This window comes from Aplidium turbinatum, chromosome 2 (assembly GCF_918807975.1).
Source record: "Aplidium turbinatum chromosome 2, kaAplTurb1.1, whole genome shotgun sequence".
NCBI lineage: Eukaryota > Metazoa > Chordata > Ascidiacea > Aplousobranchia > Polyclinidae > Aplidium > Aplidium turbinatum.
Window position 1 is genome coordinate 35,467,977 of NC_137473.1, and position 22,366 is coordinate 35,490,342.

The 22,366-nt window shown below is 35.8% G+C and overlaps 1 protein-coding gene across 1 annotated transcript in view; it reads right to left on the minus strand.

The window, feature by feature from the left end:
• LOC145788534 (piezo-type mechanosensitive ion channel component 1-like) overlaps positions 1–14,254 on the minus strand; it is a 50,690-nt gene extending 36,436 nt beyond the window's left edge. Inside the window, exons 1-11 of the mRNA XM_082600295.1 lie at positions 14,182–14,254; positions 13,871–13,963; positions 12,897–13,019; positions 12,522–12,564; positions 11,751–11,854; positions 11,030–11,152; positions 10,214–10,325; positions 10,025–10,126; positions 5,849–6,011; positions 1,650–2,034; positions 890–1,005 (exon numbers count right to left, since the gene is read on the minus strand). Of these exons, the coding sequence (XP_082456421.1) occupies positions 890–1,005; positions 1,650–2,034; positions 5,849–6,011; positions 10,025–10,126; positions 10,214–10,325; positions 11,030–11,152; positions 11,751–11,854; positions 12,522–12,564; positions 12,897–13,019; positions 13,871–13,963; positions 14,182–14,254 (1,437 nt within the window). The remainder of the gene's footprint in view (positions 1–889; positions 1,006–1,649; positions 2,035–5,848; positions 6,012–10,024; positions 10,127–10,213; positions 10,326–11,029; positions 11,153–11,750; positions 11,855–12,521; positions 12,565–12,896; positions 13,020–13,870; positions 13,964–14,181) is intronic.
• Between the last annotated feature and the right edge of the window lie 8,112 nt (positions 14,255–22,366).

The window sequence follows — 22,366 nt, forward strand, 5'->3', positions numbered from 1 at the left end:
TTTAAGTGCACAGTTAAGACCATCCAATTATTATTCAGTACAATTTGGTCTGATTTTAAAATTATTTCAAATTTCTTCACAAAAAACACCCTTTTCAACCAAAACCCAAAGAATTTTTCAAAAAACCACTTTAGCTAATAGGTGATAAAGAGTTGCAATTTACCAATGTCTAGCATTGAACGGTCTCATACTTTCAATTTAGGTATTTTTTCTTAATCTACCTGCCGTTTTGTGCCATAATAGTAGGACAATTGGCGCTCTATTAGTTAATTATACCGTAGCTATTTATTCTTTGGAAGATCATTTCATTAAATTCAACTGCGAAACGTGAAAATATAGCCTTGTCTCGGAAACTTATGATTGACATTGTTTCGCAGGAAAATTAATACTATTTTTTCCGTAAAGAAGTAAGAAAATTTTTATTATCTATAACTGCTGCACTGTGATAATGGATTAACAACTTATAGCCAAATACAGTCTGACATTAGTGCATACGATGGCAGAGAAATTGGTTTATTCAATTAACAAACCTAAAATCGTCCAGTCCAGAGGTAGGTTCAACAAGCGGGGACTGCTAAATACATTTAAACTCTTGGACTCTTGGGTATGCGGCAAATTCATTATTTTTTAATGTTAATTCAATGTAAACACAGTAAAATCGTCAAAGATTAACGTTAAAGGAAGTTGTCTCAAAATGAGCGCTGTTAAATGTAGCTCATAGCAAAGATTGTAATTATAAGCTTGTACCATGTACATGGCACATGCATGTCAGATGTCAGTAACAGGTAGGATGCCGCTACACAAACGATGATAACGTGTATAAATTATGTACAGCAATTCAATAATAACACGGATAGACGATGATACACCAAGGAAATCCTCTTCATACCATCATGACAGTAAGCGCAATGACGTAGAAGCTGTATTTCTGCACGTTGCCAAACCATTGGGAAATGTCCTGCAAAATGGAATCTTTGAGTATTGTTGATCTTCGATTGATTCGGCCTGAAAAAAGACTTGTTGTGAATAACGAGACTCAAACAATTAAAGCCATTCAAATATGACTCAATGCAAAGTCCTGATTAGAAGCTAGACACGATGGTAGGGAGATGGTAGTTGGCACGTTCGAGTTTTATGATTGAGACCCAGGTTGGATTACAGTGTCAATCATTGGTAACAGCAATATTCCCAGACCGTCCCTGATCGGCAGTCGTTCCAGCATACGATGGCTCGCTCTGTCTTGACAATTAATACACTTTATGACATGCTTACTGACTTCGTTACCTATTTGATGAATCAAATTGTATCACAATGCACCAGCTCTGTTATACAGATTCTCTATTTGTTATTTTTGTAATAACATTACGAACTTGAACACTCCCATTTAACAATTTCTGGCTACACTATTTGCAAGTTGAATGTTATGACACTGGTTGCTTTGCGAAGCTCTGAAAGCAATACACATCTAGATCTACGATGGATACAAAGCTAAATAAAAACACATTCTATAATCATTAAGTTGTGATGAAATGACTGTAATGCAGTGCTCTAGTTCTAAGTTAGCAAAACATTTTTAGCAGTTGGAAACGACAATACAACCACAAATGATGTGCATTTAAAGACAAGCAAAAAACAAATCTTTAACAAACCATGATGTTCTTCCATCCGGTCACGAGAAGATGGTCGCCTAATGGACCCACTACGTTGAGAGGATCGCCTAATGGACCCACTACGTTGAGGGGATCGCGTAATGGACTCGCGATGTTGAGGGGATCGCGTTATGGACTCACGATGTTGAGGGGATCGCGTTATGGACTCACGATGTTGAGGGGATCGCGTTATGGATTCACTACGTTGAGGGGATCGTGTTATAGACTCGCGATGTTGAGGGGATCGCATTATGGATTCGCGATGTTGAGGGGATCGCGTTAAGGATTCGCGATGTTGAGGGGATCGTGATATGGATTCGCGATGTTGAACGTATCGCGTTATGGACGTGCAATTTGGAAGGTGCTCCTCTTCTTGCATCAATGGCTGCCATGAAAATATTTTATCAGTTATTTGCGATTATTTGTCTTTGTCTTTAAGATCAAAACAACAACAGTTTAATAACATAATCTTAAAATATTGTGTACGAGTTCGGCAGTAATTGCATTAAGTAGGATAATCACCAGCGACAGGCGACAGCAACATAAGTTTAAAATATTGTAGGATTAGTAAAGTGGCATCATTCGCAATGAAAAAATGAAGTCGAATGATGGCACAGAAAGGTTATTGATGATGATGTCACAATTGCGCATCTAACGTGAGTGGTGTGAAGATAACTAACTTTCCAAATAATTATTGTGCTGTATAATAATTATATACAATCAGAAAACACAAAATAGTTTGGCAACACAAAAAACAATCAAGGATTAAAACAGGCTTTAGCCATGAATGCATCATTATTACCGGATTAGTGACAAGTTCTTCAGAGCTCATACACCATTTTTATGTGGAAGAATACCATGCCACTTACAACAGAATGAGCTTATAATGAAAATTCTACAAGTGCAAAGCAAACCGCAGGATTAACGAGAGTGTAAAATTGATTTAAAATAAACAATCATGTGACCAAGATTTCAATAAAACATACTTTTTAATGAAGAAGGTGCGGCCAGTCAAACATATCTTATGATTCAAATTATTTTATGTTAAATAATAGTTAAAGCCAAAAAAGGAGCGAGTAAACGTAACTAAAAACTTAAATTACTTCTTTGTGCTAATAAAAACGACCGATTTGCTGATTGGGAGGTAAAAGTTAAAACGTACGACAAAAAAAGAACACCTGCAAATAAATCGTCTACTTTTGACGAGCATATTTCTCATTCTTTAACGTTTGTATTTTGAAACCTTTACCGTGTAAACCTCTGCTGTTTCACATGAGTTGTTTTTGCTGTTTCGATCAAAAACAAACTGAACTGGCCAAAGCATGTTATTAATATCCGTTTGTTCATTGATTTAATATCAACAATCGCAAGGCTTGCACAACTGAAACACAGTAGAACCAAACTTTCACCGCAAACAGCAATGCAACATTCAACGGCCGATGACATACAATAGAAACGTAGCAGAATGAAAGTAAGCAACGTATCATTACATTGCAAACTGGTTTGAGAATACAAAAAAGTAGCCAAAGATAAGTAGAGAAAGATAAAATAATAATAATCATGATCTAGCAATAATCAATTAATCATGCTAATCATCATCACCAAGCTAATATTCCTGATCCATTAATTTGAATGTAAAGTGTTATGAAGTAATTGGAAACAAGTTGCATGCAAGCAATGGCAGAACAATCTTGCGACGATTGAAGATGAAACTGTTCATTGAAGGGCGCTGTTGACCAGAGCAGGGCTTCCAAACTATGGGTCACGACCCTAAACGGGGTCACAAATCGTAATTTTAGAGTCGCTAAACTAAGTTTTAAAAAATGAGCTGACAGTGGGTAGTTTACTCAGGAAACAGCCCACCAAAGAGTCGCATAAAGAGTTATTTTCTGACATAGAGTCGCACAACAAAAAAGTTTGAAAAGCCCTGGACTGGAGCACAGCTTTTGAGCATGGTATGTTTTTCTGGTGAACAAGCTAAACCGGGTTATGAGCAAAATAAATCATGCTAAACAAATCAAAGAGTCACACTGAAAGTAACAAATCACAAATTCACAAAAAAGTAGATTAAGAAGTTAATGTTGTGTCAAGCATTTCTTCTAAGGTTTACCTTTCTCTCTGTATCTCTAATACGACGTAACAACACATTTGCAGTTGAAATAGTTTCAGATTTTGCCTGTTCCAAAACCTGGGTCAAGGGTTAGTAAGAGAGTATTGCTGTTAGTGTTGACTTTCAACGATCAGCACAAGTTATATGAAAGATGGCATCTGCCACAGTGGTGCCAATTGGATAAAAGTGATGCAGAAGCCATAAAGCCCATAAACAACTCATTTCAAATTACTAAAGCTGATTTTTGGCATTATTTACATTGTTGGCATTGATAAACTGTCCTAGGCTACTAGTTACTGACCCATTTAAGTGTCATTTTGTGATTATATTGTTGCTTTAGGCTACTGTTGTTGATAACTTTTTTTTTTCTTTTTTGTTGTTGTTGTTTTTCTTTGTGTTTGTTTGTTTTTTCTGTACTATTAATCCAATTATATATTGTATCCAGTAAAACATCCCATGTGGGGGCATCTTGACTTAGATAACCGCGTGGTTTTTTCGGTGCCTCCATGGTGTAGTTTCCATATAAAAAAAAAAAGCTATTTGTTATATCTCCTGATGTGTACTTTGAAAATGAATGTGGAGCTATGCCGAAAATAAACTTGATTGATTGATTAGTTGCTTTGTAACTATTATAACCACGTTAAAGCCATGCAATTCTTAAAGAATGCTTTCAACCGTTAATGATACGCTTTGATGTACCGTACGAAAGAATCTGTGGCGAGGCATGAACGGCTGGCAAAATTTTTTTTCCCACGAGATTTTTGTCTCATTGATTCTAGTCACTCTAAAAGTAAGATTTTCCGAAAGTGTTTTGAGAGATTGGTTGATTCAGATTGCGAAATAACTATTTGCCAATGAATTTGTGCAATGATAATAAAATATAAGCTTTCCCTAACCCTACTTTTTTGAAAAGCTCTTGTGCACCGCAAAAAATTAATTTAAAGAAAAAAAAAGTTTGACTACGACGGGCGTCGAACCCTCGTTCTCCCGATCAGTAGGCAGAGGATGAAACCACTGAACCAACCGTGCCAACGAGAAAATGTTGCATTCACACGGTTTTAATACAAACTTTTACCAAAATATGTAAATGAGACAGAAATCTGGTGGGAAAAAAATTTTCGCGAACGGCTGTCCGTCGCTTTGTGTAAACAATGCATCAAAAACCTTTTCAACACAACGTGATGTGAAAAGGCCTTTATGCATTTCAGTCGACCACAATGTTTGTAAACAAGCCAAACAAAGCGATATATTGGCCAGTGAGAGGACACGCAAAGCAATACACTTTGGTAAGTTACGTTGATAACGTGCAGTACAGTAGTTTCAAACGAGTAAAAAACTATTATTTGAGAACAGTATCTGTAAAATAATTACCATAAAAATATTTGTAAATGAAGATAAAATGGTTAGCTGAATGATTATCCAACAAGCCACAAGATATATCGCGCTAACATTTTATAATTCCAAGAGTAGATATTTAGTATATATGTTCTTGCAAAGTTGCAATAACTTGGGCTTGATTTTTTCGTATGCTGGTAGCCTACTTGCTTTTGCCAGATCGGTATCAAAAAATGCTTTTTTAACAAAAAAAAATTGATAAAATGTAAGTTACTGAAATGATTTACAAAATGTGAAACTTCAATGTTAAATGTAAAAAATTCTCACGCATCAAGAAAATGTAGTGGATATGACAGACACCCTTGATTCCTTGAATTGAATATAACGTTTTTTGGCAAAAGTCAAATTTAAACAGCCCAAAGCTAGGCCTAACTGACAACTGAAAATATTTTACACATACAAATTTGACGTTACCCAACATGAAACTAAACTGAACCTAGTGAAACATGCCGATGGAATTTTAATGTTTAGCTTTAGCAGTTAAGCGGGAGTCGGAACCTCGCTAAACGTTGATACGATTTATGAAAAGCAGCTTTGACCAGCTTTTCTTGATCAATCCTATTAACACAACCAACTACATACGAACGATGAAAAAAATAACAAAAAGGATGTATTTATACTTAAAAGACGCCTGTGCGTTTTTGCTGCATTGGTATAAATTTTGCATAAGATATGCGGCATAACATTGATGTACCTGCAAATCTTGATAGTACATTCGCACGCCAACAGCTAAGGTCCAGTGTAACATAAATAAGCAAAAGGGATTGGCAATTTTTGTCCATGAAACATTTGGCTGCATCAGAAGTTTGTAAGTCGCATTACAATCCGTTAAAATAACTGCTGTGAAGCCAAGCAGTCTGAAGAAAAAAAAGACCATTTAATTACAAACAAAAGAAAAAAAGAAATTATAAATTCCGTGTCTCGTCTAGAAGATTTAGCCTAACAATCATATTTTTATCACGATACATCGTTTAGCCAATCGGATGACGACGAGTGGATATATCATCATAAAAATAGAATCTAAAAAATAACGCCTTTGCTTTCAACCATTCTAGATCGAATGGTAGAGCGCGAAGAAATCTCAAAGAGATCTTAGTTTGACATCGATCAAAAGCATGTGGCTGAGCCATAGCAAGATTTATTGACAACGACATGATCGAACGATAACGGATAGAACTCAAATTTATTACCGTATTAGCAATCCAATCCACAGTATTCAACTTCATTGTAAGCTTGCATATTTCAAACACGACGAAAATTGATGTCCCAATACATAGATTATTCTTATCATTGTAAATACTGTATTATAACTTAGAATGTATTTTCAGAATAGTATTGACTGCACAGACAGAGAGTCGATTTTTTAGAACTATGTATATATTACAAAGTCAGAAATAGTCTATAATGATGGAAGCAACTCTGGCTACAGCTCTGACCAGATTCGGCCTTTTTTAAACTCAGGGCCGAAAGTGATATAGTACTAGCTACGGCCTCGGAATCGAATATTTATGTGCAAGCTTACGCTAAGTTGTTTCTTTTTTTAATTACGATAGCTTGTTTCTAATAATTTTGAAGCTGTAAACAATTGGACATTAAGCCTAATAAGGTACCATTTACAATATGATGTATTTTGACCAATCGCTTGACTCTGCGTGACGTGTGACCACCTTCGCTAGATTCAAGATTAAACCAAAAATTTACCACTCAATGGACCCCTTTAAAATACCCTTAAAACGTTGACACAAAGCAACTTTTTATAGTACTGTGCTTAGTTGGAAAGGTGTACAACAACTTTTCAGTTGGCCGTAGGCTCAAAAAATTGATTATTATTTGACGTAGATTTTCTAGCCAGAAGTTCTGGGCGTTGTTGTATTTCTTCCTAGTGGGAACATCCTGCTTGCGGCCTCTGACCAAATGTACTTTTGATTCTTCACTAACGGTCGATAACGATCAGTTTAATTAAACCAGCTTATTAATCAATAACATAGCTGTCTAGCACAGCGGTTCCCAACCGGGGGTACTCGTACCCCTTGGGGGTACGAGATTAAACATCAAGGGGTACGAAGGATCTTGTGCCACAGAGCAGCTTTTCAAACAGATTTCAAAGTACAGTTGTATTTTGGAATTGTAGATGATATTATGCCATTACCGTCTTTGCTTAAAAAAAAATTATCTACAAATCATTGTTGTTATTTAGTACGGTAGGCTAAGAAGCCTCATTGTCTCATAACAATGTGTTTTTTTACTTGCTGTTGCTAAAAATGGAAACCTTGCTAATTTTTCTTGTCTTGATCAAATTGCAAATAACTCTTTGCTGCAAAATGTCAAAAATGAAATTATTTCCCATTTAAAGATGCTGGTTGATTCTTTCGATAGTTACTTTTTTGCTGGTGAATTGAATTATTTCCAGCATTGGATGATGGATAATAACACAGCAGAGCGAGGAGTCAAACTGGTCCAGGATTTTCATGGGACTGCTCTCAAGGAAGAACGATACCAAAATATTTTACAAGTAGTAGAGAATTCCCGAAAAAAATTACCAAACCATAGAAATAGGAAAATAGATTCAGCGTCATGGTATCTGACAATCTAATTGCGAGTTTACTGTTTCATTACCTGTGTGACCTTTATGACGTGAAATTCGTGTAAGGTTATTGCTGTACAATATCTATCACAATTACAATAGATGTTGCACTGTTCTTTCTTTGTTTGTTTTCGATGATATACATCTCAATGAGTTGCATTTGTTGAAACTTTGCATATTTGAAGTCAAGTCCAAGCGGTTACGTTAGCTTAAACCAGGGGTGGGGAACCTTTTTAGTATTGCGGGCCACATAAAATGAGAAATAACACAAGCGGGCCACTAAAAATTTCGAAATTTTATTTACAGATAAAAAATGCAGCGAAGTAGATAATGATTTATTTCACTTTCACAGCTAGTGGGATGGCTGAAAGTATTTATTTTTGGTGAGTCGTGTGATGTCTGCTGACACGGAAGATGTTGCAACTCTTAACTGCATCTTCACGCTTTAATCAGTCAGTCTGGAGCGAAGCCGACTTTTTGTTAGATTCAATTTGAAAAAAAGCTGTTCGCAACGGTAGGTGCTTCCAAACAGAGACACATATTTCAAAGCATGTTTCCGCATGACTGGAAAATCATCAGCATTTATGTAGCGTTGATAAAAGTTGAGCAGTGGGATGTTTTGGTACATCGCTTTCAACGTACCGTCATTCTGGAGATCTACTATTTCATCTTGGAAGTTATTAGGAACATCATTATTAGGAACATCTTATTGTTTTCAAGTTGTACTTTCCACAGATGTAGTTTAGCTTCAAATGATTTCACTTTTGCAAACAAGGAGTTCAAAAGCTGATTCGGTCGCTGCAACTTGACGTTGAGCTCGGAGAGGTGCTTGCTAATGTCAACCATAAACGCTAGGTCACACAACCATTGGCTATCAGTGAGTTCAACGACATGGTTTCCCTGATTATTCATAAACTGATCGACTTCGTTTCGTTTCATTTTTCATCGACGGCCATTCGCAATATACCGAGAATGCAGAGCCTACTCTTTTTTGAGCTGTTGTTTCAATATATTTTCGGTAAAGAAATTTTGACGCGGGCCACATGGAACAGTCACGCGGGCCACATTCGGCCCGCGGGCCGCAGGTTCCCCACCCCTGGCTTAAACTTATGAAAAACAAGTTTTCTGCCACCTAGTGGATAGAATCTTTAAAACTAGCAGCAAAAATGAACTCACCAGTCACCACCCTTGAAAATGGGGGGTTAGACACCAGTTTTGCTTCAATTGGATGGACATTTAAGGAGATAATTGTTGTTATGTTTTGGCCACTAGAGGCAGTATTGCGCTAGGGGAGAGTACAAAACTGCCCATATTTCTGCTTCCCATTGGCCAATTCAGATAAATTTTTTTTTAAATTATGCAGAATCAAGAGGGGTATGTTTCCAAAGTAAATATGCAGTTGCATCTTGTAAGCAGCTCCATCTAGTGGCGATAATGTGAAGAAAATGCCGTTAGTCTCCTTAGAAAATGGCCGGGTGGGGGGGTTAAACTTTGTCCAATCAAAATGAAACTTTGCAAAAGTTGTTTTCTAAGATAACCTCATAAGCAAAAAAAAGTTCAGGCTTTTTGCTAAAGGTCGGGGGCAAATGGTGCACCCTTAGTCGGATATAGCGATATTTACAGGTATCATCTCGGAAAATGCTTAATATAACAAAAACGGTCAGGCTAGTGCAAGTAAGAGGTTTATTTTTGAAATCTACACAAAATTTCAGTCTAGAAACACTTGTCAAACCTTACTGACCCAGACAGTCAAATAAATCGACCTGGCTCTCGCTCTATATGGAAGCCATGACAGTGTTAATTCTCTTCTCAACAACTTATTACTGTGAAAGTGGCTTTTCGACCATGATGTATATCAAGATTCAAGAATAAGTACATAAATCGTCTGCAACTGAATGAAGATGTTGCCTTGAGTAAAATGGAACCATCGTTTGAGAGGATTTTATCATGAAGTAGCAACAAATATCTCACTGAGAAGTGACAAACAAAATAAGTGACATTTAATTTCTTTTGATTTTATAGCATTTTTGTGTGAAATATCGGTTTAACGTTTAATTGAGCTGTCATATAAAAGCAATTTAATTTAGTAATAAATGCCTGAAATATTCAATCAGAATTGTTTTGGGGTACGAAGAATGCTCTGACCTGACAAAGGGGTACGAACAGCGAAAAAGGTTGGGAACCCCTGGTCTAGCACTACCAGTTGTGAAAAAGTGCACCCGCTACGTCGTATAAAGTTATAATTGTACACACAAACAAATCAACACCAACGTGAAAAAAACGTACCTCGAAGAAAGATCATCTGGTGGAAGCCAGGTTTGCATAAATGGCATTTGATAAACGTATAGAAGTAATAACTGAATCACTGTCAAAACATTCAACGACGCCCTGGAAGACAAAACGGGCAACACTAAGACATGAAAGGTTACCGATTGGTCTACCATCTAGGAAAGATTGGCATGTACTTTCGCTTACCTTAAGCCAGCTATAGCTGGAGTGAGCATCGGATATTGAAAGGACCATATCATGCCAAGAATAATAAACACAACACAGTAAACAAAAGATATGATATTTGGGAAGGCAATACCTAAAAAACAAAAGAAAGATTACAATCTTGGTAATTTGTTTGGAAACAGAAAGTTGTTTTATGATAAGAAATTGACCACTTCTTTGCAAATCCTCCAAGATCCAGTTTAAAGTTATAAGAACCATAAAGAACATTTTAAATGTTAATTGCTAAGAAAAGTTAGTGATCGGTTCGAATAATTTACAACAAATACTGTACACTGGCCATCAGTTTCCTTCTACTGCCGACAAGATGTCGTATAGCTGCATACAATTCCAGTAAAACTATATAATTTTTCATTAAAAGTTTAATTTGGCACAATAACATTAGAAGCTCTTGAAATATTTCCTCACCTAAAAATGACTATAATCATTTTTGATCGGTTATTATTTCTAAATCGTTTTTAAACGTCTTCAATCAAATTGACAAAATGTAACTGGGATAAACTAACTTTTTAATACCTTTAAAAAAAGCATATATAATATTCTTCTAATTAAAGCACTGTTCTTTTTTAGTTTTGTTTAAGCCTTAGGTTAAAGGAGATGGGCAAGATACCCCGTTTGCAAAAACGTTGACAGCAAAACTGTTTCAGTCACTAAAACATTATTAAAAGTAAAGGAGCATGACAAATCAAAAAAAAAATGCTAAGTGCGAAAATTTAGATACGGTCATAACGACAAGTCCAGGATTCTAATGTCAGCATTTTCTTAAATACGTGCTAATACCTGCTAATGCCATGAACAGCATGTTTAAGCACAGCAATAATTCATTTTTTAATCTCACAGAAGATATTTTCGATTGAATATTATATCTATTACTTCCACTGGATATGAGGGCAGTCATGGAATCTGAAAACAAAAAATTATAACCAAACGATCTCTTTTTCTACAAAACTGCAAGAATGAAAGTAATATTGAAAACATAAATACCCTTGTTTTAAAAGCTCTTTTCCATACAACAATGTACTAATTTATACAATAAAATACTGCACTGCAAGTCACACGTTTTTTTTTTCCTTATAGTATACTTTATAAATGTGGTTTAATAGATGATTTTTATTTAATAAAAATTTGAAAAATCAGTTTCTTTTCCTTTGCCTACCCTTCCATCAGCAGATACGCCCGCATCTGCATCTAAATTATTACACTTTGGATAGACCCAAAGAGATGCGACGTTTTTTAACATTAAGCTTCGATGGGTGTCAAACCAGCTTCAGATAAGAGGAAGATAAGCATTTTAACAATTTCGCTACCACAAATTTCAAATATCTCTTAAAACGAAGCTTTTCCAGTCCGAGGACAAAGATCAAATCAATCAAAGTAGGTAATTCCGATTTTTTTCAGAGAATACAAATTGCAGTAGTTTAATTTGAAATATTTTTTCTTAATCATAAATTTGTTTTTGGATATATTTAATGCAGTGCTAGCCATCTACAAATTTTCTTACTTGTTGTTTTTCTTATTAAAACATATGATAAAAGTGCCACAAGAAATACAATGACATCAGGAAGAAGAAGCCTGAAAACATTTCCAATGTCCACATGATCAAATCTGAAACAACACAATGATTCTAGTGAAGCAACAAAAGGTCTATGAAGGGTTCCTAAAATAGTCGTATCTCAATAAATCTGTTAAAATAAAGCTTTGTAACAATCTTTAGGAAGCTTATACAGTACTACACTGGGTTGACTTGTCTTTGATCCATCCTATGAACAACAATTTTGACACATCAACCCCGCCCTTTTGACTACTGGTCTAACTTTGTGCTCTGTCCAAGATAAATGTTCTTCTTCAGTCCTTTTGTAGTAAAATTAAATACTTTCTTGTCATCATCATCATTCATTGTGATGAGATCATTCTCACATTCTTGTCAATAAACAAAAAACCCAAATACAATCAATATAATATGCTGAAAACGCAACGCCTTTTCATTGTGTCTTGGCGGCCGATTGCAGCAAGAATTGACAGCGAAAGACACCGTGTTTCGCCCATGAGGCTGGGCTCGTCAATATTGCACCACTAAATCATGCCACAAGGATATTCGACCACCACCAGTTTAACTCTTATTTTTGTGGAAAGAATAGAGCCAACGAAACCAGCAAGCACCAGGGGAGGACATTGTAAAGAAGGAAGTGTTTTCACAACACCTTTTCAATGATTAGGAGAAATTGACTTGCAGAAAAAAGCAACAATGTAGCCGAAGCTAAAAAATAATCACCTTTCAAAGCCAACATATCTTGCAATTCTTTCTGCTTGTGAACCTAAAAATATAATAATCAAGAAACAAAATATTCATAACAGTAACTTATGACACACAAAAAATAAGGTATGGAAATTGACAATAGTGTAAAAAGCAAATGGTTCATAAATAATTAAAATGGATCAATCAAGTCTGAAGCATGTTGAATAGATTTTTGGTGCATTAAACACTTTAAAAAAATTTATGGGATCATTTTATTAAAGTAATAATTAATACCATAACAATAAATCGACCAATATTAATTAAAGTTACAAAACAAATGTTGAAATGCATAACACAAATTATTTCCAACAGTTAGCAGTAGACACTACCACTCTGTAGTCAATAACTTACATTCGTCTCCTACCAAAGAGCCATACGGTGAATATACCAACAACACAATTTGAAATATCGAGCAGGTCAATAGAAACAATCCAGACATGGTAGCTAGTGCCACTGAGAAACCTGACCATATTGCTAGAGAATGAAATAAACAATAGAATTAGATATGCATCACAGTATCAACACACATAAATTGAAATAAAAAAACATTAGGTTTACGATTTTCTCTTTCAGTCAACATCATCACGCTCAATCAAGAATGAAAATTAATCTCAACAACATCTTGTATTTGTCAAAGTGTCATGACTTAGCCTATCTTGTCAGTTAAGGATCTGCTTTCTTGCATTCACATTGACATCTTGAATTAACTATAAAATGGATAGTACATATTGTTTAACTATATTATACATACATTTAAATTCATAAACATGTTCAGTCGTTCATACACCGTCATCTGGAGCTACTTTGATAGGGTTTTCACCTTTTCATGTTGATAATAATAGATGGCATAAACCAGTAGTGGTTGAAATTAAACTTTTATCTGGGCATTGTAGGTATACAAAACAACTTAAGCAATATTTTTTCCCAATTTAGTTGTTTGAATGTTTTTTTTTTAAATGTCTGATCAAAGCAGCCTAGGTTGCTTCGATCAGACATAAAATTAAAAAAAAAGAGTCAATGTAACTCCTTTACAAAAGTTACTTTGATCACACACTTTGCTTAAAGAAGGTTTAACACTAACATGCTTAAATCATGAAATCACAGGTAATCAAGATTTAAAGTACCACTGCTGTGAATTTCAGCAGCCTTGCAAAAGCAGCTTATAGTAGAATATTTTAATATAAACTCAGTTTATTAAGGTTAATCAAAGTTACGTATACAAAATAGCCCCAGATGACGTAGTGCAATTTTAAGCCATTTTGTTCTATAAAGCTCTTTATTACATGAAATTTATCTTCAATTGAAAAGTTTGTACAGTTACTTACATATTTTATTAGGCAATAATTGTGGTGAAAAGGGCAAAACCAAAAGGAATAGAAAGTATATACAAGATAAAAGATTGTACCGGAATATAATGCCTGCAAAGGAAACAATATCACCATTCACCACACAAACAGTTAATACATAGATTAGTATGTAATTATACTCGGCTCACCAAACTTAGGAAACAGCAAACATACAAGCTATATCAAACTACATGTAAAGCATGGTACCGGTTTAAGCTTTTAATTAATTAGACTCAAGTGAATTTTGTTGGGAACTAAAGTGAAATATGATCACATAGCATTTATCTTACTTCCAACTAATATAATAGGCAGAATTATCCAGTAAGTGGTCCATGTAACGGCAAATATAGCAGACTGCTTCATTGATATTTCTTCTACCTTTTTCTAAACTTCTTTACTCAGGTTCAATCATTTTAAAACTTGTGCACAACTGCACATCCCTATAAAACATAATGAATTATGAGATATGCAGTTTTAAATAATTAGGCTACCATATGTAACATATTTCAAAAATACAAGCCTTCAAAAATATTTAAAATCTTGAGAGCACCATACCAGTAGATACAGCATCATGCACACACACACACACTCCAAGAACTACAAAGGATGCTTTTTTGTGGTTTCAGAAAGCAAAAGCTTGTTTAGTGTTGTTAATAAGTGTCATAATGATCTTGGAGACTTGGAAATAAAAGCAATGGTTGGAAGAAAAAAAAAAATGAAAAGACTAATCATCGAATGAAAACAAGGCAATGACTAAAAAAACACGTTTTCCTTAGCTGTATTAAGTCTTTCAATCTCTTGGATCATTTTAGACTGTTTTTACATCCGACTACAAGACATTGTCAGCAGGCTTCTCATTTCTGCATTTAAATAACATTGATTTTATCTTTTATGTAGTAATTACTGAAAACTTTGTTCAAACTTGAAAGCTTACTTTCAAATGCAAAAGAATAATTCCAGTCACTTTAAAAAGCATTTTCTCAAATATTTTGAGTATTTTCATGTTACTTTTTAAACATGTTAATCTAAAGCTAATATCAATTTTGAAAATTTCCAATTCTTTTAAGCAAGTAAACAAACTATCAGCTGAACATGAAGTATAAAGTTTGTAGCCTATGTTTCGCAGCTTTTTACTACAGTATCACTATTTTGGGCAGAAGTATGAAGGTTTGCAGATAATTTCATATCTATGATTACAGATATCATTGCACTATCATTAAGTTATGAACACAAACTAAATATGTTAAAGTTTGAATGTTATTTCAGCATAAAGAGTAAAGACATAATTCATTTTTTTAAAAACTCTGTCTCTTCTGCATCAGACTAGTTCATTTGGTAGTTGCCCAAACATGATACAGGATGGGATCTGCATTGCATAACGTTCAATAAAATAGGTGTTACTTTGTGCTGTTGCATGAAGGAAGAACCCACATTCAAATAAGTCAATACTTTGTGGGAGCCAAATAGGCATAATACAGTTGCATAAATAAATGAAATTGGGCATTTAAAGCAGGCTCTGCATCATACTGATTTTGAAATTTTCATTACTTGTGTGAGTATGACAAATAAAAATCCTGCAGTAGACTACATATTTTGTGTAACTTTTAATTTTTCTAATTGATTTCATTTTGGGGCTACGAGTTCAGCAATCATTGCCTCAATATTTGTAGATTATCCAAAATTGCATCTTTTTTGGCAACAGATGAGAAACTGACCTCCTGGCTCATACACCAATGTTTACTATCATAGACATTTTTTGTAAAAATTGTTTCAAGAGTCAAGAATAAATTTACATAAAGATAAAACTTTCTGTCAACTGGGTAATGAACATCACAACATAACTGTTCTACTGTTCATACATTTCTAGTTGTATCTAAGCATCTAGTTGGTTGGTTTTGAATCTTTATCCTCAAACTGAAAGAGAAAGAGAGAAGTTTTTTTATTTGTTCTTTCAACAGGAGAAAATTGAGTAGTTATAATACACAATAGAACACATATATATAATAATGGAGAAAGGACTGGCACCTAATAACCTTGCGGTTTCCTAGTCGAAATGCTGCCTGTCATCAAGTAACAACAATAGTATCAATTTATTAAAAAGTATATACAATCACTAAGTCAAGCATATATAAAGGTTCACAATTTGCAGTATATATAAACTTTAATATTTATATATACAATTAAACCAACAATCCGACATAGTCTGTTCGATTGGTTATTCATGGTAGTTTTATATACCTGCAGAGGCTTTTGACGCGGGGTCGGTTACCGAGCTTGATAAAGTGAAGTTTTCCGATTGAAGTGTTGTTGCCAGGAAGTTATTCAATCCATTAGGTGCCACTGAATGGAAAGCAGTCCTTAGAATACATTGCTCAAGCGCACACTCCAAGAGTTGAACCAGCACCACTTGAGGGTCCACGTCTTTTAGGCGCAGACAGTTAGGCGCCGGTCAAATAGGCGCGCACACTGTGGCGTCTGGATATTTAGGTGCGGAGCACTGTGGTGCCCGTTCATTTAGGACTTAGGTGCTATTCCTAGTAAAGTCTGCAGATTGTACCAGGTTGGCAGGTAGGGCAATGCTTTTCACACAAAATGTTATATTGAACACAAAAATGTGTTGTTTTGTTAATGCGCATGTGGAGATGAGGTGCGAGACAACGCTCTACTACTATTGATATTAGCACATCTCCACAGGACATTTGATATGCATCCTGAACACAGGTTGCAGCCCGATGGAACTTTACTTAATCTGTTATCTTTCGCAATTACTTCTACTCGGGATTGATTGGTCGTGTTGCGAGTACGTATGAGACAACGCTCTACTACATGAATACATTTTTATAAGGCGTATGAACCCTAGCTACAAGTTGCAAGCATAATGGTGCGACTTTGCTCGTTATTAAACCTGGTTGGGGTTTTGACGGAAAACTAAGTTACTCTTCACTCAAGCCTACCACCCGCTTGAATATAGGCTACGGTATATTTTTAACTTGATGTTTAGTGTAGTTATTATTTGACTCACTAAAAGTGAACTCAGTCATGTTCGGAAACTTGAATAATTTATTGACAAAGCTTTTGCCGACACAAACCTGGACTAACAGCAAATAAATGCTGAACAAGCGCATTCAAATAGAATATACTTTTTCCGTTCAATGTAACATTTTGTGTTAAAAGCATTGCCGGTTTAAGCAGCTTCACTCATGGAAGCCATGACATAGTTTTTTGTTCAATATAACATTTTGTGTGAAAAGCATTGCCCTACCTGCCAAGCTGATACAATCTGCAGACTTTACTAGGAGTAGCACCTAAATGAACGGGCGCCACAGTGCTCCGCACCTAAATATCCAGACGCCACAGTGTGCGTGCCTATTTGACCGGCGCCTAACTGTCTGCGCCTAAAAGACTTGCTCCCCCACTTGATGTTCAAGCTTCTTTGTTCACAAAGCCACATGCAAACCAACTGAGCTATCTGTTAAGTGCAGTTAGGCCAGTAGCGGATCCAAGGAGGACACAATCATGTGCTTCCCTGAGCTATCGTGGTGGAGCTATCTGGGAGCTGGTGTATAAGTTTCCGCCCTGGACATAAATGCTATGACGTGACTATACATTCAAAGATTGGAAGCAACCAACACAAATAGAGAGAAATGTATGAACAGTAAAGTAGTTACATTCTATATATTTGGTCGATTCTAATGTATGACATTATGGTATTTTTGATCAGGGAAAAGACTTGTATACCATATCCATTATCTATTGAGCGCGGTAGACCAGGAAGCGGATACAAGGCTTCCAAAAAAAAAACAGGAAAAAGCGTGTGATTATTCTCTCTTTTTGCAAAATATTCTAGTACGGTACCGTATATATATAATTATTAATAATGAAGTCAGCGGCATTGGATACACAGAGTTTTAGATGTCGACTTGAGAGCTACATTTTTTATGTGCCCCCTCAAAAACTGAGAAAATGATGCAATATTCCAAAGTAAACACATTTTTTACAAAACTAGTTCAATCGATCAATGGTTTATTTACCAGAAACAGTACATGGATGAAATATGCAAATTGCAAGTTGTATAGCCTATACACTGCAAAAGTGCCACAAATACCCATAATGACAGGGAGACAACAAATCGACCATATGGTCTATTAATTGCTTGCCACCCTACAGAAATGATAATTTTGTCACTTTAGACACAAAAAAATGTAACAGAAAAATACAATGTTCTAGCACATTAAAATACACACCAAAAGAAAAACAAACATTTATTTTAAACAAACTTTACACAAAATTACAAGAAATAAGCAAATGTTAGATTTCCATATAATTAACAATTCTCCATAGCTTGGTAAAATTAGGGCTTTTATCGCTTTTCAAAACTATGATATAAGTTTTTCAAGCTGCTTGGAACCAGGGTATGGGATGGAATGGAAGACGTTTTTTCCATCTTCCATCCTGAGATTTTCTTCCATTCCATCTCAAAAATCTCTTCCATCTTCACATTTTGTGATCTCCGCGTTGAATATGCCACAAATAAACCTAAAAACCATATGCTAAATTTAAGCTAAAAATTTAACAGCAGTATTTTCCTAAGGATTACGTATCGTTTGGTGTTAGAACTAGAAGCGTAGATTGATTCTATAAATATAGAAAGATACAACAAGTAATATTTTGTATGTCTTGATAAAGCGTTAGAAAATTAATGATAGAATTGGGATGGAATGATGGAAGATTGTTCCTTCCATCCCATCATCAAGATCTTCCATTCCTTTCCATCCTTGACATTTTCCATCTTCCATCCCAAAATCTGTCTTCCATTCCTTCTTCCATTCCATCCCATTCCCTGCTTGGAACTTCTGACCAGATCATGGGTCCCAGTACCTGCATGAATTGTTTTCCAAGTTCTGTGTTTCACCTATTTATGAAATAGTTACAGCGGGTCTGATATCTGGTGCTATGCTGAGGAATAGATGAAGCATTTGTAAATAAATCACAATGCATGGAGGGATACTGATTACTGAATACTGATTCATATAAACTTTGTACGTACGCTTTTTATTTCAATGTTAACAATTGAATTGACACATTTCAGTATATAATGTGTGAGATAAAATGTACATTATACAGTATGAGGGAAGAAAACCAGCTTGAAAAATGTTCTCAGACTACAGAAAAAATATTAACAAATAAAATAATAACAAATAAGTTATTAAAATCTTTCTGCAGTTGAAAAGGAAAATATATTTTAAACATACGTTAACTTAGAAATGATTGGGTCTAAAACTGCACAAAATGCCACTAAAACAGGGTTAAACTTGGTAGGCCTACTATTTTCTCATAGGCAAGCCCCCCAGGCTCATTAGCCTACAACAGTTTTTGTTTTTTCGCCACATCTTTTACATTGCCAATTTCGTCTTACAAGTTTTAAGTTGACAAATCTTTGGTGCCATCAAAAATTATTTTCCAGATCTGTTGCTGTGGTAGACTACACAGAACTTTGTAAACACAGTAAATAGCAATATCGCTAACCCAATTGTTTACTTACACTTGCTGCGCAATGACTAAAGTTTGTAAGCAACTATAACTTATGCTTCTCAAATTTTTTGGTTTGGTCTCTTGACAGCTTCAGCTACTGTCCAAGTCAGAAGATAAGATTTTCACTTAGCATCAAAGTTGCTCGGTCATCGCTTGCCAAACTGAACTTTTTGACTTGTGACATCCCAAGTTTCGGCTTGCTCAGTTACTACCGTATCTCTTATTATTCTTATGTTTGCGTTCTATCTTCTATGACAAATAAACTGATTCTGATTTGTTAGCCTACTAGCTTAGTCTAATCATTTTCCAACTTCAGTCACTTGCTGAAATGTTGCTAGCTCAGTTGTCACTTACTCAACTTCCATTTTCTCGATTCACAACTGCCGACTTATAGGAGACTCTTGAATACAAGGCAACAATCCATGTATAATATGCATATCATGGCAAAGCGCACACGCCACACAGCTGAGTCGCTGAACCGATTCATCACAAGAACTGCTGGACACGCCGCATATGCGGTGTGCAGCGACCCGTGAATAATATGCGGCAATCCAAAATTCATGAAAAACGTTGCCAACTCACGGGCCAACTGGTCCAAGCTTCAAACTTCAAAACGCTTGAGTTTGATTCTTGATCCTGTCATAGTCCTGTCGGAAAACTTCAAAATGCCTTTAGCCGTGTCCCGTGGTCTATGTAAGGCAAGCTAGAAAAGTGGATTGAACTATGATTGAACCAAGCAATGTAGCCTACCTAGGATAAATTGATGCACTCTCAATATAGCCCTAGGAGATGGGAGTGCAAGAGGGGAGGTCTGTATTTAATCAGCACATTTTATTTCACTCTACGACAAAGAAGAGAAAAATTGAGTTGATAGCCCATGAAACCTTTTACTCCAAATCGTTTCCAACAAGACCAAGCTCTAGATCAGCGTTTCTTAACGGGGGGTGCTAGCACCCCTTGGGGGTACTGGAGTAGACTTTAGGGGGTGCTAAATGCATGCAGTATAATATCAAAAAAATCCATTTTACTTTTCTGCATTGTTTCGTCTTTCTGCCAGCATCGGCAGTTGTCATAAAATGATTGCTGTTTCGAAGTAGCCTGCCGTACAGGCGTACATGGTTTGTTGTTATTGTAGTCATCTCCCAGTCAAGTACGCAACTTGATCCTGAGTAGTTTGTGCGAACTTACCTGGTGGGTGCTTTGTTGTAATATTACTGCTCGCTTCTAGCAACCACCATGGCAAAATACGTTCCCATAAATCACTCATATCCAGAGTGGATACAGCAGCCCTTCTTGGCAGACATGAGTGATGATAATAGACTAAAGGAGGAGCTGATTGACATGCAGGTGAATCAGAGTTGTCGGACAAAATTTCGTCCTTCCGCTTGCTGATTTCTGGTGTGATCAGTTGACAGCATATCCTGCATTGGCACGAGCAGCATTGGAATCGATCTTTCCATTTCTGACTACCTAACTGTGTGAAAAGGTGTTCTCCACCATACTCCAAATCAAAATAATTGACAGGAACTGCCTTCAACATGGGTTGCTCCACGATATGAGAGTGGCTTTGACCAACACTTAGCCTCGAATGGAGCAATTGGTCACACATAAGCAACAACAGAAATCACATTGATACATGTGTAACTAGTTACCCAGCTGAGTAACTTAAGTATGCTTAAGTTTTTCCATGTTCTTTCACTATTCTCGGGTTTTCCTATTTCTTTATCACCAATGACAACAGTAGTTTTGAAGAATAAACAAAATGATCAATTTGTACATCGCTTTCCTTTCAATAATGCAAACCAAAGTTTAATGGCGGCGCCGAAATTTTGACATGCTTCTTGATCACTGGCGGTATATTTTGTTGCCTAACAAACTGTGCTGTTGTTTTAAGAGAGTTGATTCGCTTACATATGGTTATAATTGAATTTTTGTTGGTGAATGAAAGCCAAATACCAAATCCTGAATCAACTTGGTTAAACCAACTGCACAGTTTGTTCAACAACAAGAGACTTCATATATCGCCAGCGATCTAAAGGCATGTCAAAATTTCGGCCTCTACTAAACTTTTGGTCGGCAATGTAATAGCCTAGTCGTATGCCAACGATAGTTAGGGGGTGCTAGACTGTTGAGGCCTGTTTACAGGGGTGCTAGAGTCAGAAAAGGTTAAGAAACGCTGCTCTAGATGGAGTGCAACTGCACTTATCTCTGTACTCTTGCTTCTTGTTTGAGCTTATGCCATACTGACCTTAAAAGTGCTTCAAACTAATAGTCGCCTCCGTGTATGAAAATTTTTGATACTAGTCATTTCAACAAAAATTTTAAACAACTTGGCAGCCATGATTGCAACATCAGAAAAGTTTTTTTGGATGACTTACGCCTTTCTTGAAAAATTGGTGAAGCGTGACATGTCAACAATGACGTAGGCGGCTCGTAGTAGAATGCCATGAGCTGTCGAATTCTGATTCAGTTGCTAGATAGCGCATCTGAGTGGCCGTCTGGATTGTTTTATTTTTAAGTGTCAACCAATGCGTTAGCTTGATTGCCAATCAATCTTATTTACTAGCGCTGTAATTAATTTGATTAGCGGTCGATCGTATTTACTAATATTTTAGTTTTTGACAAACTAATCACTAAGCCTAGGCCTACTGTTGCTTGTAACGGTAGATAAGTGTGCTTGTATCTTCTTACTTGTGAGGCAGCTATTCAAGTAACACCTTTCAATTTTTGTAACCAGTGTATTATCTGAAAAGTTAAGTTTTATTGAGGTCTGCAAGGTTCACATGGTTTGTAGGTCAGTAAACTGTAGGCTACAACAATATGCTGTGCTGTTTAAGTTTCATTTTGTAATAGTGATCATATTTTTGTGATACTGAAAATGTTTTCCCAAGTATTGTTTATTAGCTTGAACTCTCTTTTAAGTTCTCAATTGAACAACGTTTG